This window comes from Oncorhynchus keta, chromosome 10 (genome assembly GCF_023373465.1).
Source record: "Oncorhynchus keta strain PuntledgeMale-10-30-2019 chromosome 10, Oket_V2, whole genome shotgun sequence".
Taxonomy (NCBI): Eukaryota; Metazoa; Chordata; class Actinopteri; order Salmoniformes; family Salmonidae; genus Oncorhynchus; species Oncorhynchus keta.
Genome location: NC_068430.1, coordinates 57,817,426 through 57,834,412, shown reverse-complemented (window position 1 = coordinate 57,834,412; position 16,987 = coordinate 57,817,426). Strand labels below are relative to the sequence as shown.

The following is a 16,987-nucleotide window of genomic DNA, read 5'->3' as shown; positions in this document are numbered from 1 at the left end:
CCTCACACATTAATTGCCCTAGGTCTGTGATTTCCCGAGACTAGGGTATAGAGACTAATTACCATTGAGGGTTTTATACCCATCATCTGGGTGCCGATTCACCATATTTTGTTGTCACTATTGAAAATCCATTGTCTATCAACTCTATCTGTAAATTATACGTGAGGAAAAACTATAGGCTTTAATTACACGAAATTATGTTATTGTCGATACATTAAAAACATGCCAAAGTGCACATCATTCTGAGAAGACCGCGCACGTTGGACGTGAGTCTAGCTACGCAAGTACGTCGTGGAGACACGCGCAATGATAGCCGGAAGCATCGATAGGGTGAGACTATAATTCGATGAAATTCACTGTATTTCGTAAGTGCAAAGCTTTCACTGTCTTTCTTTTTCACGAAAGTTAGCTCGATAAAATACAGACCTCTCGACGTGGCGGTGGAGGAAATGCTGTGGAGAAGGCAGTTCCTTTTTTCGACTTAGTTACTCGGTGGGGTTTGAGCTGACGTGGGGAGAAGTTCGAGATGCCAGAAAAGAGCAGATAAACAAACAGCCAGCGGATTAATCAACTGAGCGACTGTCCGAACGGGGGCTAAGCAGGGGACACGGGGGAATTATCAACGAGACCAATTCGTCGCTAGAGTTTTGGACCCAAGAATGTCTCAAATAATTTTCTAACGTTGTTGTTTATCCCCATGCCAAGTGCCAGCAGTGGCACAAAGAAGAAAAATACCACGCGAGGAGAGAATTTTTTCCCCCAATGTGTTCCTGTCCAGCTTGTCAAGATAGAACACTTCTGTCAATATGAAACTTGACATGATTTGACTGTATGCTTCACCAGTTACAAACTAAATAGCTTGCTATATCCCATTGAAAACAGTACAAGATAGTACAAACACTGCGTGGATATAGGTAATTAAATGTTTAATTAGCTTGAATCCATTTGAGTTGTCAAAGGCCTAATCGTTGCAGTCAGCCCCAGGCTTTGCTACACGATACAAAACATGTCCTACTTTGAATTCGACATGAATTCGCTATTTGCCAGCCTTGTCACTGCTTTCTCTGTACTCAAACTGCATGCAAACCTTCCTTAATAGCCTAATTAAACTATTGTTTAATATTGCTCCTGAGGTTGTATAGGAGCCAACCGTATAAATGTATGGCCTGTGTATTTTTTTTTTGTAGCCAGTAAGTCAACAAGGTCAAGTTATTAGTTGATTTGGTTGTCATTATACGTCAAACAGTAAACTTAGAAGGAGGAAATAAATGAATTCTGAAATGTCCCCTGGTGTCAGAAGTGGGATAGCCATGGCCCACCATTCGACGCCCAGTTCCCAGAAGGCCCTGATGATGGAGCTGAAGTCCCTGCAGGAGCAGCCAGTGGAGGGCTTCCGCATCGGCCTGGTGGAGGAGTCGGACCTTTACAACTGGGAGGTGGCCATCTTTGGCCCCCCCAACACACTGTACGAGGGAGGCTATTTTAAGGTGAGGTTACTATGTAGGGGTGTAGCAGGTTTATGTGTGGTGAGCCAACCGCGGAGGGAGGGGGGTGGGTCATGGGTGGGATGTACAACAAGCTGCTTTGTTGCCTAAGGGTGTAGCAGGTTTGTGTATGTCTTCAGGTGTTTCTCCCTCCAATCTCGCTCGCTTTGTCTGTTTCTCGCTTCCTTTCTTTCCCACTCACCCCTCCCTACCCAGCCTCCTTCCCCCTTGCAGTTTGATCGTTATGCTCCAGACTCCTATTTTTAGCTGTGGACGGATATAAATGGCACCTAAGCATAGAGCGAGTGAGGAAGAGAAGGGCATGATGAGACTCTTCTCCTTTCCCCTGAGTGACTTATTCAGTGTGTCTAGTACACCACATTAGCATAAAAGTCTTGTGAGCGGGAGCCCACATCCAGGCCATGGCATGTACTCTTCCAAGTGTGCAAAACTGGTTGCAATGACATCAGTGCAATGATTATTATAACATATTTTGTGAGTGATGTCATTGTCAGGTTGTATACTGGTTGTAAAGTGAAGTTTTGTAAATGTTTTTCTAGCAACCACAAAGTATCTATTTATCTGGTTATCGGACCAAATAACTACTAGGGCTGTGATGATACCAGTGTCGCAATATATTTTTTTTCAAAAATGAAAGCCGAAGCTTGGAAAATAAATAATTACTCATGTGATTCTGGATGACAACATGTTTGTTTCCAACATTAGGGTTGTTTTGCTAAAGAAGTTAAATCCGCTTCGTGATTTGTTTCCTTGCCGCGATACTAACGAGTATCACAATACTGGTATCGTCCCGGTTCTAATAACTACCAGTATTATCAGATAGCCTAACAACTAAAATGTGACGTATTTCTGAGGAACAAAGATGCCATGTGACTAATCTAGTTGCATGACGTCTTCTCAACCAGAAAACCGGTTTACAATTAGAGAACGACCAATCTTGATTTATTTTATTATTATTTTTGTGTCTCTACCGATTTCTGGGCCTCAAGGAGGCTGATATTTTAGACTGATATTCAATATAATAAAAATGTTAATAATTTGGTGACAATTTGCCAGAAACAGCCATGTATGCATTAATAAATCAATTTGAAAATCAAACAATACATTTAACTTTGGTAACAACAACGATCTAACTACATACCAGCATGGTAATAATTTAATATTTTATAATGGTAAATCTCTTTATAAACTGTGTAAATTAAAAGATTGCATAGTCCTACTCACAATATAGGTTAATACATATTTAATAGGAGTGTGTGCATGCATTGAGTTACTGAGCTTGTTTTGGCTCACCAGTTGTGTCTATGGTGCTACAGATGACAAACAACATTTGCGTAGAAGCACCACTCCAGCGTGTCGTTCCTGTATGTAAGGACATCATATAGGCACTGCTGTTAGTTTGAGAATATAAAACGACATATATTAAATGGAAATTGGTCCAATATAACGTCATGATTTGTGATCACAGATAGTATTTTTGTTAATTTTCTGTTATCGGGGAAACGTGTTTTTATTTCAGCTGTCAGGACACATCTCTAAACAACTCAGCTGCCAGGACAAAATTAGAAACGACTCAGTTGGCTAGTTCAACTATCTGTCACGAAACAGGCAGGTTGTAACTTGAACCTATTGCTACGATTGGCTAGAGCGAGGCTCTCTTTCACATCCCCTCACAGCTCTCTCCATTGCTCATATCACTTGTTACTGTTTATTGCTACTATGAGAACTAGCTCAAAGGCGATGACATTTGCTTCCAAGCCATAAATATGGATAATATCTAACAATTAGAGCGAGGGTTGGAAAACAGATGAAACGACGATGCACGTTCTGTCTAAATTACTCTAATCTGCCCATAGTTTGAGAAGTGAGAATGCACACATGTTTGCTGATCTAACGCTTATTGGTCTATAAACATGCAGGAAAATTCTTAGGTAGCTAAACCTATTGTCAACCTTTATTTTGATATTTTAAAACACTACTATCCCTGTTACGACAATCATCTAATCCAACTATTAACTGTCAATTTACGGATATGATTGTGGCTGGTCAGATCAACGCACCAGGAAATGGCTAATGTTACACTGCAAGTCAGATGGCTCGTTGCCAAAAAGTTTGCATGTTCAAAATGATAACCAGCTAACATTAGCTAACTATGTTGGGTATTAGCTCCTATCTGATCTTAGCACCATGTTTATCTAGTCAGCTTGCTAGTATAGTAGCTAATATAGCTATCTAACACCACAGATGAAAGGTGTTAGTTAGCAAAATAACATGAAGTCTATTGTTTGCACATGTTAAAAGTGCTCTGTTTGGTAAAAACAATTTAGGGGCCATATGAATAAAATTGTATTGGTCACATACATGTGTTAAGCATATGTTATTGTGGGTGTAGCAAAATGCTTGTGCTTCTAGCTCCGCCAGTGCAGTAATATCTAACAAGTAATATCTAACAGTTTCACAACGTATACACCAAAAAACACGTAAATCTAAGTACAAAATGGATTAAGTATATGTATGTGCGCATATATATATATATATTAGTTAAGTTTGCATACACATATGTTGGAGTCTTTAAAACTCATTTTCAACCACTCCACAAATTTCTTGTTAACAAACTATAGTTTTGTGAAGTCCGTTAGGACATCTACTTTGTGCATGACACAAATAATTTTTCCAACTATTGTTTACAGACAGATTATTTCACTTATAATTCACTATCACAATTCAAGGTATTGGAATGGCCATCACAAAGCCCTGACCTAAATCCTATAGAAAATTTGTGGGCAGAACTGAAAAAGTGTGTGCGAGTAAGGAGGCCTACTAACCTGACTAAGTTACACCAGCTCTGTCCGGAGGAATGGGCCAAAATTCACCCAGCTTATTGTGGGAAGCTTGTAGAAGCGTTGGACTAGTAACCGAAAGGTTGCAAGTTCGAATCCCCGAGCTGACAAGGTACAAATCTGTCGTTCTGCCCCTGAACAGGCAGTTAACCCACTGTTCCTAGGCCGTCATTGAAAATAAGAATTTGTTCTTCACTGACTTGCCTAGTAAAATAAAGGTTTAAAAAAAAGGCTACCCAAAAATGTTTGACCCAAGTTAAACAATTTAAAGGCAATGCTACCACATACTAATTGAGTGTATGTAAACTACTGACCCACTGGGAATGTGATGAAAGAAATAAAAGCTGAAATAAATCACTCTCAACTATTCACACATTTCACATTTTTAAAATAAAGTGGTGATTCTAACTGACCTAAAACATGGAATTTTTACTCTGATTCAATGTCAGGAATTGTGAAAAACTGAGTTTAAATGTGTTTTGCTAAAGTGTATGTAAACCTCTGACTTCAACTGTATGCGCACACACACACACATACATATTTATATGTATGTATGTCAGAGCAGCATTGGACTAAGAAAGTGGCATTTATATAGAGTACAGTATATACATATGAGATGGCTGATGCAATATTTAAACGGGTAAAGTGACTAAGATAATGTAGAATAGTGTATAGTTTACACTCGAGATGAGTAATGCAAGATACGGAGACATTATTAAAGTGGCCAGTGATTCCTAATCTGTCTATAGGCAGCCGCCCCTGACGTGCTAGTGATGGCTGTTTAGCAGTCTGATGGCCTTGAGATTGAAAACTAGCTTCTGTCTCTCGGTCTTAGCTTTGATGCACTTGTACTGACCTCGCCTTCTGGATGATAGCGGGGTGAACGGGCAGTGGCTCGGGTGGTTGATCTTTTTGGCCTTCCTGTGACATGGGGTGCTGTAGGTGTCCAGGAGGGGGATGTTTGGCCCCAGTAATGCATTGGGCAGACCGCACCACCCTCTGGAGAGCTTTGCAGTTGTGAGCGGTGCAGTTGCCATACCAGGCGGTGATACAGCCCGGCAGGATGCTCTCAATTGTGCATCTATAAAAGTTTGTGGTGGTTTTAAGCCTAATTTCGTTAGCCTCCTGAGGTTGAAGAGGCGCTATTGCGCCTTCACTACACTGTCTGTGTGGGTGGACCATTTCAGTTTGTCAGTGATGTGAACGCCAAGGAAGTTTTCCACCTTTTCCACTGCGGTCCCATCGACGTGGATAGGGGGGTGCTCCCTCTGCTGTTTCCTGAAGTCCATGATCATCTCCTTTTAGTTTTGTTGACTTTGAGTGAGAGGTTATTTTCCTGGCACCACACTCCGAGACCTCCCCTTCTCTCATTGTTGTTGATAATCATGTTTACTACTGTTGTGTCGTCTGCAAACTTGATTGAGTTGGAGGCGTGCTTTGCCACTCAGTCATGGGTGAACAGGGAGTACAGGAGGGGGCTGAGCACGCACCCTTGCGGGGCCCCATTCCATTCTTGAGGATCAGCGAAGATGTGGTTTCCTACCTTCACCCACTGAGGGTGACCCGTCAGGAAGTTCAGGACCCAGTTGCACAGGTCGGGGTTCAGACTCAGGGCCTCGAGCTTGATGATGAGTTTGGAGGGTACTATGGTGTTGAATGCAGAGCTATAGTCAATGAACAGCATTCTTACATAGGTATGCTTCTTGTCCAGATGGGACAGGGCAGTGTGGTGGTGATTTTATCGTCTGTGGATCTATTGGGGTGGTAAGAAAGTTGAAGAGGGTCTAGGGTGGCAGCTAAGGTTGAGGTGATATGATCCTTGACTAGTCTCAAAGCACTTCATGTTGACATGGGTGAGTGCTATGGGGAGATTGTCATTTAGTTCAGTTACCTTTGCTTTCTTATGTACAGGGACAATGGTGGCCATCTTGAAGCATGTGGGAACAGCAGACTGGGATAGGGAGAGATTGAATAGCTCTGTGAACACACAAGCCAGCTGGTCTGCGCATGCTCTGAGGACACTGCTAGGGATACCATCTGGGCTGGCAGCCTTGCAAGGTTTAACACTTAAATGTCTTACTCACGTCGGGCATGGAGAAGAAGAGCCCACAGGTCCTACCACTTACGTCTTGTCTGAGCTGCTGAACTGTGACTGAGCTTTATCCCTATACTGACGTTTAGCCGGCTTGATTGCTTTGAGGAGGGAATAACTACACTGTTTGTATTCTTCCATATTCCTAGTCTTCTTGCCTTGGTTAATTGCGGTGGTCCGCGCTTTCAGTTTGGCATGAATGCTCCCATCTATCCACGGTTTCTGGTTGGGGTAGGTTTTAATAGTCACAGTCGGTACAACATCTCCAATGCACTTCCTGATAAACTCATTCGACGTATCTGTATACACTACCATTCAAAAGTTTGGGGTCACTTAGAAATGTCTTTTTTGTTTTTTAAAGAAGCAAATTCTCAATTTTTAAAATAACATCAAATTGTTCAGAAATACAGTAGACATTGTTAATGTTGTAAGTGACTATTACAGATGGAAACGTCAGATTTTTTAACTTTATTTTTATTGTATGCCTATGTAGCTATCAGAGAGGCCCATTATCAGCAACCATCAATCAATCCTGTGTTCCAATGGCATGCTGTGTTAGCTAATCCAAGTTTAGTATACAGCATTATACGAGATCTTCAGTTTCTTGCCAATTTCTTGCATGGAAAAACCTTCATTTCTCAGAACAAGAATAGACTGACGAGTTTCAGAAGACAGGCCTTTGTTTCTGGCTATTTTGAGCCTGTAATCGAACCCACAAATGCTGATGCTCCAGATACTCACTAGTCTAAAGGTGAGTTTTATTGCTTCTTTAATTAGATCAACAGTTTTCAGCTGTGCTAACATAATTGCTAAAGGGTTTTCTAATGATCAATTGACCTTATAAAATGATAAACTTGGATAAGCTAACACAACGTGCCATTGGAACCCAGGAGTGATGGTTGTTGATAGTGGTCCTATGTAGTTATCAATAAAAAAAAGCAGCCGTTTACCGCTACAATAGTCATTCACAACATTAACAATGTCTACACAGTATTTCTGATCAATTTTATGTAATTTTAATGGACAAAAGCTACAACAAAAATATTTTAACTTTTCCAGGGACCTGATCCAAAAGGGAAGCAGTGAAGTGTATCAAGTAAAACTCACAACGAGCTTATCATGTCTGCACAGGGCATGTTTTGAAACGGTGATAATACTATCTGATGTGAAGCAGAGCAGTGCCTCTCCCCAAAGGGCTAGCGCTGCTGGACACAATGTTCTCACAGACCTCCATGCTTGCTCATACATACGGACACACACTTGGCCCCCAATAGCTCATACACACTAATATGACAAACTAGGGGATCATTCTCATGCTCTCTGAATTGTATCCAACTAATTTTTTAAGGGTTATTTGGCTTTAATAAATGGAATTAAATATGTCTGAAGCTGATGGTCATTTCTGTTGTCTCTATCAGTCTCACATCAAGTTCCCCATCGACTACCCCTACTCCCCTCCGACCTTCCGTTTTCTCACCAAGATGTGGCATCCCAACATCTACGAGGTAAGTGTATTCCCAAAGTATATGAATCTTAACATATTTCAAGAGTTTTCTCCATCCAGAATTTGACTTTTTTGTGTTCCAACAGAATGGTGACGTGTGCATCTCCATCCTCCACCCTCCCGTTGATGACCCCCAGAGCGGGGAGCTCCCCTCAGAGAGGTGGAACCCCACCCAGAACATCAGGTACCTCAACCCGCTTACAAACCTTGTGTTCTTTAATTATGGCATGCAATTGAAAACATTTAGGTGTTTCGCTACGGAAAACAAAAATAAGCTTTTAATAAGAATTTTATTTGCTGCCTAATGAGTACACTTTGGCTCAACCACAAAGCTCAAACACTTTGTTACTCAAGATGCACTTGATATAGCTTGATGAAATGGTAGAATCAAGCGAGTAGTTCCAAAAGGGCAAACATTGCACACCTGTATTTCTAATGATTTCCCATTTGTATTTGACCTAGGTCAGGTCTATCGCACTTCACATTTTTACCTAATTTGAGCACAAAAAAATGTAAATGAAAAGACAATCAACTTTTAGACTATACGTTGAAACAAATGACAGAGGACTACGCATGCAGAAAAAGCCATTGACATCACAACCTTACAGATCTTTGGGGGAGACCAAAAGACAATATGGAGTGTCATCATAATGCCTCAATTGGGGGTGTCAAAGGTTTAAAGGGCAGTGCTCGGGAGTAGACAGTCCCTAACAGTCAAAGTGCCAAAAGGATAATGCATGCCAGTCGGCGAGACACTTTCTCAACCCCCGGGGCAGGTTGAAAGTGCTGAGTGTGTGTTTAACCAAACATCCAGAGAGGAAGTAGCATCTAATGGAGCCACATGGGTGAAATGGTGAGGTAACATTGCTGTCACAGAGGAAGTCCGTTCAAATAACTCAATCATTCAAGGAAATCAAGTAAAGCCACATTACTTAGAAACTAAGGTAAAGGACCCATTGTCAATGAAATATTCAGGTAATGTTTTAGAGGACATAAAGTCAAATTAGTAACGTGTGTGTGTGTACAGGACCATCTTGTTGAGTGTGATCTCTCTGCTGAACGAGCCCAACACATTTTCACCGGCCAACGTGGATGCCTCCGTTATGTTCCGCAAGTGGAGGGACAGCAAGGGCAAGGACAAAGAATACGCTGAAATTATCAGGTAGGAAGGACATGCACACTAACCCAACCATTTGATTGACCTTTTTCACAACAAAGTTGACACACACAGTCACAGTGAGTGAACCCTTTGCGATGTTTCTCTCCCCAACCCCGCCCCCAACAGGAAGCAGGTGGTGTCCACGGTGGCAGAGGCGGAGCGCGACGGTGTCAAGGTTCCCACTACGCTGGCTGAGTACTGCGTTCAGACTCGGGTTCCCTCCCAAGACAGCAGCTCAGACCTGCTCTACGATGACCTCTATGACGATGATATGGAGGAGGAGGAAGAGGAGGATGAAGACGAGGAGAGCGACATGGAGTCAGGAGGAGAGGCAGGGGGGACCAGTGGAGGAGAAGGAGGGGTCACTACTGGCTGCTATGACGACGACCAGGAGGATTCTGGAAACGAGGACTCTTGATGATGATGATGATGATGATGAACGCCCCAAATTGACGCCCCACTCCCTGCCACATCCGATCCTAGCCCCCTCCTGGTCCTGTTAAGCCTGGATCATCACCTAAAACAAATACTTGTACATCTGGTACATTGATAGTAAATTAATAACTGGACAAATTAGTGGATTCCAAATACAGACGTGGTCGACCGCAAAATAAAACAAAAATATCTCCAAATATAATTTGTCTAGTTGAGAGCAGTCGGAAATGTCTTAATTTGTCCTTTTGATATTTGACTTGACCGCATGGTTTTGGTTTCCTTATTCGATGGTCACATAGTCAAAGCATGCCTCCCTCGTCTGATGGATTGATAGAAAGCAGACAGTCGATGATGAACACAAACAAACAGCTGAGCCCACAGGAGTTTGTTTTGTTGCGAGATGCGCAGATATCTGCTTTTTGCAGAGGATCAAGTATAGTATCTGTTCATACCAGTTTAATATCCAAATGGAATTGATGAACAAGGAGTCGGAAAAGGGGCTTGCTCCATGTAAACGACCCAGTATTGCAGTGCATCTGGGAACGGAGCACACACAAAAAGATGCAGCTGAATGGAATGTGTGCTACTGAGGTTGCTATATTGTTTCTGTTCAACTGTCTGCGTTTTATCATGTCAGTAGACTCATTTGCTTTAAGTATGTTCCGAGCTTAAGTCTTTAATTTTCTAACCAAATTCTCAGAATCCAGACACCTCTTGGCCCATTCACACCCTGGTAGTCTTTCATATTCAAGTGTAAGCTGGTTGGCTTTCTGTCTGGATGGCTGAAATTTTGTATTTTTGTTAGCCTGGCAGGCTGTGTTGCTCAGTCAATGTGCCCCTCTTTCCGTCTCTGGCTTGTCTCACCCTCGTTGTCAGCCAGCCAGCCTCAGTCGTTATGACTGTTTGACAAACACCCAAATATACAGACAAACTGCCCTGACTGACCCCACCCCACACCTCCTTTCACCTCTGACCTCTCCAGAGCTGGGGTGTGTTCATTAGGAACCAAACGGCAGAAAACAGACAAACGGGGAAGGACTACCACTTGTTTTTGTTTTCCATTGCAAAACAGTTTGCTACAGTGTTCCCTAATGAGTACAACCCTGTATATGGCACTAGGAGGAAGTGCTGTCTCGGACATGGAACCAAAGGAGTTCATTCTCCTCTCCCGCCCTCCCTCTCTATCCATCCTTTCCCTGCCTCCAAACCTCAGGGCCTCCATAGACTCTCACTGGGAGAAAACCAGGGATGTAGTGGAGGACAAACGCACCTTAACACCGTCTACGCAACTATATGTTATGAAAAGTGTTCCTGCGCCTATTACGCTAAATTAGCGTTGTTAGCGTCCGCATCATTCATTCATTCAGCGTTTACCCACCTTATTTCTTTACGACTACATCCCTGGAGAGAGCTCACACTCAAACTGCTCCTCAGCTTGAGCTTGGTATTGTTTTAAAGGGTGTGTTTTTTGCAGGGGGTTTAGAGGGAACTTCAGATCTCCAACACCATCGGTCCCCATGTCTCCTACCTTTTTCCCTTCCAACCTCTTTGTGAGTTAGTCAGAGTAGGTTGGTGGGAGGAGCTATAGGAGGATGGGCTCATTGTTATTGCTGCAATGGGATAAATGGACCAGATTCAAACATGTGGCTTCCATATATTTGATGTGTTTGGAGAAGCTATAGAGCCTGTCCTCTATAGCTTCTCCCACAAGCCTCCTCTGGATTCAGTGTGTTTTTTTTTCTTTTTCTCATCGCCACCCATTTCTGTGTGTTGCCCTCTTCCATTGGCCATGCTTCACAAAACTACACCTGAAAAGGCTTCTCATCATACATGCTTGATATGCTTTCTTGGAATTGGCGCAAACTCCTGGAATTCTAGTTAGCAAGCCAGTTAGGTGGTCAAAATGGAAAGTGAAGTTAAATGAGTGGGATTCTGTATTTTAATCAACTATTTACACATGCCAAGAGGCATTAGCCATTGTTTGTTAGTTAGCACATATAGCTAAAAGAGCACATTTAGTTGTCATCAACATTTATCAGCTATGACTTGAGCACATGCCACATTGGTGATTCAGAGCTACATGGGCACTATTGCATTTTGTGTGTGAAAAAGGATGTTTCTTGAAACTCTGCTGCAAATACTTTGTCTAAAGAACAGCATAGGCCCTAAGTAGTAATGTTGAAGTTGTGTAAGTGGGGCAAAGTCAGTCAGGCCAACCCATCAACTGTGCTCATTAGGCCTGCAGTTTTCATATGGGTGCGTGTGTTTTACCATTACCTGTTTAAAGGAACACAGGACCCGTTACACCTTTCACTCACATGGAGGTGCTGGCCTGGATTGTATGCCAAGGAGATTACGTTTCATCACCGCTTCCAGTGACACTACAATCAATCAGTTATAGATAGGTGTGGAGTATTCATTTTCTGTTTGTAATAGGGAGAGACTTGACTATTCAGTCTGAGGAAGACTAACAGAATCAAAATGAGAACTTTCCTCCTACCTTGTTCTGTTGAACTGGGGCTGGCGTCAAGTCAAAAATGAGTTGACCGATGGATCACATGGATTGTTCTTCTCCTCAGCCACTGGCTGTTCAGGGATGTGATGTCAATGACCTGGGTGAGCCATGTCTCAATACTCTAAAATGACTTCCTCTCTTCACCCCCTTTTCTTCATGATCACTGATCGGTGAAAGGAGTGGATGCATTTCCACCATATTGCTTTTTTCCCCCCAACCTGCCATGTTCTTTCAGATCTGTGGTAATAAAGAGGGCAAGGAGAAGAGGGAAGGAAGCCATTGAAGAGTCCTGAGATGCAGCCGGGGGTACTGTCTCATGCTCACTGACATTTTGCCTTGTGTGTATTAACTAGTAGGAGACTGTTGGAACAGTGTTTACCTGGTTGAAATGACACTCGACTAGAAGGACCACATGCTAAGCTGTCAGACTCAGTGTTGCAAAGGTGGAGAGCAGTGGACATTTTTTCTCATGTATTGTGTGGGTAAGTGTGTGTGTGTGTGTGGTGATTTTTATTTTATTATTTTTTTAAAGGAGATTTTCCCTCTGAGGCTGAAAATGGTCTCATTTGGACAAAAATCAACTGTCACAGCCAGTGATGTGGACAATGCAGTCCTCCTTTTTAATTTCATTTTCTCTACCTTTTGTGTTGAGGATGCAAATGTCACCTATAACATGTATATTATAAAATGTTGAATGGACAGGATTGTCTGAAATGTCTTCAAATGTTCATTTATTATCTGTTGTGAATGATGACATTTGTTTCCTAGAAAGCATCAGCTGCTGTACTTTGACATGGAAAAACTGGGAATGACAAATTGTTTTTCAAAGCAGGTAGTAACCGTTGTAAAGACACTGGGCCCTGTTTGAGTAGTTTTCAAATGAGTCTTTCCTTGAACCATTACTGAATCATCATGATTGTGTAGGTGAAAACCGGGGTTACACTTACATACTAAAACACTGATCTGACATGAGATTGTATCCTCATCTTGAAAGTATCCAAACACTGCCCCAGTTTCTCACTGAATTTACCACAACTGTGCAACACAATTCTCCTGCCCTTTTTAATAAAATTCCTAATTAAAATGGTATGAACCATTGGGCTATGCAATTATGGAAATTAAGCTTGAAGAGGGAAAGTGTAGGACAATTAAATAAGTTTAAACTCCCAACTTTTTGTCCCAACTTTCAAAGGACACACTGAAAATTAATTTAAGGTTAAATCAACCATGTCCTTTTACAGTGTCGAGAACTGGCTCACTGCTCTTGGCTCTTCTCAAATACGTTTACCACAGGAGTGCACATGTCCCCAATGGATGTAAAGACCTGCTCATTTTAATTTAAATATGAATCAAGATTAATTATTGTCAAAAGTACGTACCTTAATCTGATTTCGCAAGCATGAAATGAGCCACCGGCTGAATGATACCCTGGCTGGCCTGAGACTTAACTGGTGCACCTCCTGTGAACTACAATTTTTTGTCTCCACCTAGTGTTGATATTTGTTGCAGGAGCACATCTTGCTGACAGTGGAGTTGGGATTTATACACTACTGTGTGATAGTTAATTGGATAAGGTAACTACTGCTGACATTGAGATCATAAACATAAATCACCATTTTACTGTGTATTTTCAATAAATATCTCAGGAGTAAAGCTGGAATATTGGAGACAAGTTATGTAATAAAGGTCAATTTTGAAGAGATGGTTTTTATTCTTGTTTAAAGTGCAAGACAAGTAGGCTATTAGGCATAACAATGTTAATGTGCAATTCTGCCACTTTTTAACCTCATCTCCAGCACCCTACCAGTGTCTGCATATGTGAAAACGGTGCGTTTCTATGATCTATGGTTAAGATAAAGGTCCTAAAACATGCTCCTCTGTAGCTAGGTTTCCATCCTATTGGAGACAGATTTGAATGCGAATATTCTCAAATCTGCTCAAAACTATATGTGCATTTTCAAAACCAGAGATTTTTCTATCAAAATGACTTATTGCGTGATGACGTAGGTCACATAAAATAACTTTACATTTACATTTACATTTAAGTCATTTAGCAGACGCTCTTATCCAGAGCGACTTACAAATTGGTGCATTCACCTTATGACATCCAGTGGAACAGCCACTTTACAATAGTGCATCTAAATCTTTTAAGGGGGGGGGGGGTGAGAAGGATTACTTTATCCTATCCTAGGTATTCCTTAAAAAGTTTCAGGTGTCTCCGGAAGGTGGTGATTGACTCCGCTGTCCTGGCGTCGTGAGGGAGTTTGTTCCACCATTGGGGAGCCAGAGCAGCGAACAGTTTTGACTGGACTGAGCGGGAACTGTACTTCCTCAGTGGTAGGGAGGCGAGCAGGCCAGAGGTGGATGAACGCAGTGCCCTTGTTTGGGTGTAGGGCCTGATCAGAGCCTGGAGGTACTGAGGTGCCGTTCCCCTCACAGCTCCGTAGGCAAGCACCATGGTCTTGTAGCGGATGCGAGCTTCAACTGGAAGCCAGTGGAGAGAGCGGAGGAGCGGGGTGACGTGAGAGAACTTGGGAAGGTTGAACACCAGACGGGTGTTTAACTTGGGTTAAATTCCCATGTACTGAATTAAAAATACAAATGAAATGGATTTCCATCGGTTTTGTCACAGCTGTTGCGTTAGCACATTATAACCTATATACCTTACATTTGACTGTTTCCACTATCCAGTCTTTACTTTTTTAATGCATCAGTTAATTCATCGGTATGACATGCTTGGATGGAAACATGGTTTGTGACATCACAGGGTATAGGATTAGAAGTGATTTTCAAAACCTGCAACGAGTTTCTAGTCAGAAGGCATAGCACACACCGGCCACGAAATATGTGTTTACAATACAGCGTTGGTAATAAGGCATTATTTGTTCGACCGCAACTTCAGGGGTAGCTAGCTTTAGCTTGGTACCTAGCTAGCACCAATACAACCACCCTAAAAACAATGAACAGTAGAAACTGCAGTCATTTTTATTAATCTTAGCCATGATTTTGGAATTCTTGTAAGTATTAGCTAGGTAGCCACTTGTTGTTCGCCCATTGAAATTGAACTTCAGTTCATTAAATAAATAGCTAGCCAGTGACTTAACCCTGTTGCCCAAAGCTAACGTTTGTGAGCAGCCAGCTAGCTTCATCTGGCTAGGGATGCTCGACCGGACCGGGTTATGTGTTGTGAAAATAGCCACAATAAGGATTAGGCACAATAGTGAAATTTGCGTTTTGCCTTCAAAATAAAAGTTCATATTTGAAAGTGATGCAGAATACTACAATTGATGGAATCACGCCATATGTAGCCTAGATCAGGTTAAACAATGCTAGAGTGTGGAGCAATTCAATTATAAATAAGTCTACTCAATGACACCCACAGAACACAACTGTGAAGAATTTATGCAAATATGAGCATCTTAGTTCTTATTGTGGGAAATCACCTCCCCAGTCAGTGCGTATTGACATTCATATTTTTATTTATTTAACTAGGCAAGTCTGTTAAGAAATTCTTATTTATAATGACGGCCTAGGAACAGTGGGTTAATTGCCTTGTTCAGGGGCAGAACAACAGATGTTTACCTTGTCAGCTCTGGGATTCAATCTAGCAACCTTTCGGTTACTGGCCCAACGCTTTAACCATTAGGATACCTGCCGCCCCATGTCATTGATCCACAATCCATAGGTATGGCTGTACAGTGAAATAAGTATGCCCCCGTTGCAATTCTATAGTCTTAACACATTCACAGTGTGATTTCAACCGATTTTTGTCAAATGAACAAATTATTGTCTATTGTTGAATTTATATAAGAACATTCCAACCTCGTTAAGCATGATCTATTCCATTATGTCATGATTCCACTATTTGTATTCATTTGCATTACTTTCTTTGGTAGACTTTTATTTTGAAGGCGAATCACAAATCCACTTTGTGGCTAATCCTTATTGTGGCTAGCTTCACATAGGTGGGTCCGAACAACATTAATCAAATAAGAACTGTCTTCGAAATTAGGGGTATTTTAGATGATGCCACCTAGCTAGAAAGTTAGCTAACTATAGCTACTAAAATAGGTTGTCGTTTTGCTATGTTTTTGGGGAATAACATTGTTTGCGTCCATCAGCTAGCTAGCTTTTTTTTATGACAAGCACTGTTCATAGTTTGGGGAAGTGTGACAGCGGCAGGTGCGCGAGACAACTTTACCAGCGTCATAGCATACGTATCGGTGAATGGTTGTGACATGAAATACAAGTGATTGTGTAATCAACGTGTAAAAAATGTATGAGCGTGTTAAATTATAAAGACCAAAACGGCGGGTATTTTCTTACTCCTCACGTTACCGCGAATCTCATGTTTGAAAATAACTTTTGATGATGTCATCGGGATTATTCTTTTTTTTCTTTTTTTTTTTCTACAAAACAGAAATGCGCCGTTTTCACATATGTAGACACTGGTATTGTCCTGGAGATACTTTATGAGTTTGAAAAGTGACGGAATTACCATTTAACACAAAAACAGTGGTAGTCAATGATTGGAAATACATTAGCATTTTCTGCCCATTCGTTTGCTGTCTATTCCTTGGGTGTATAGCTCACAGAAGGGAGAGTGGGGTATGTTGAGCCATTTTTACAGTCAGCATCACTACGTCAAGGGAAATATAGTATTCTTTCAAACAAAAATATCTACATATATTTCAAGATGTGTATCCCTGGAAATAATCAGAAGTCATGTAAACATAGTTTGTCCAAAAATTGGGTAAATTGAGCATCGGGACAGGGTAAAATGAGCCGCCTTATTTGTCCGCTAAATTCTTGATATGTTTAGCATGCCCAGAATCCATTTTGTTAGACAAGATCTTGTGTGCCTCTGCGACTCTATCATAGCCTCTCTTTCGCACAGGTACATGGTAATTTTATTTTTTGCAATGCCAACGTACCTC

The 16,987-nt window shown here is 41.6% G+C and overlaps 1 protein-coding gene across 2 annotated transcripts; it reads left to right on the top strand.

Moving 5' to 3' along the window:
* Positions 1-248: 248 nt before the first annotated feature.
* Positions 249-9,737, top strand: LOC118389031 (ubiquitin-conjugating enzyme E2 R2-like). Of its 2 annotated transcripts, none has more exons than XM_035778724.2 (6): positions 249-330; positions 1,298-1,487; positions 7,856-7,942; positions 8,028-8,125; positions 8,969-9,103; positions 9,227-9,737. In XM_035778724.2, exons 2-6 carry the CDS (start codon positions 1,311-1,313, stop codon positions 9,516-9,518), a joined length of 789 nt encoding a protein of 262 aa, XP_035634617.1. In that variant the 5' UTR covers positions 249-330; positions 1,298-1,310; the 3' UTR covers positions 9,519-9,737. The 2 variants fall into 2 exon arrangements, with proteins under 2 accessions (XP_035634617.1, XP_035634616.1); XM_035778723.2 differs by having other exon boundaries at positions 287-914.
* Positions 9,738-16,987: the final 7,250 nt, after the last annotated feature.

Bases quoted from the DNA above. Each gene is read 5' to 3' on its own strand.
- LOC118389031 (XM_035778724.2), top strand. From the start codon at position 1,311: ATGGCCCACCATTCGACGCCCAGTTCCCAGAAGGCCCTGATGATGGAG. The intron at 8,126-8,968 runs GTACCTCAACCC...GTGTGTGTACAG, and splicing joins AACCCCACCCAGAACATCAG to GACCATCTTGTTGAGTGTGA. The intron at 9,104-9,226 runs GTAGGAAGGACA...CGCCCCCAACAG, and splicing joins GAATACGCTGAAATTATCAG to GAAGCAGGTGGTGTCCACGG.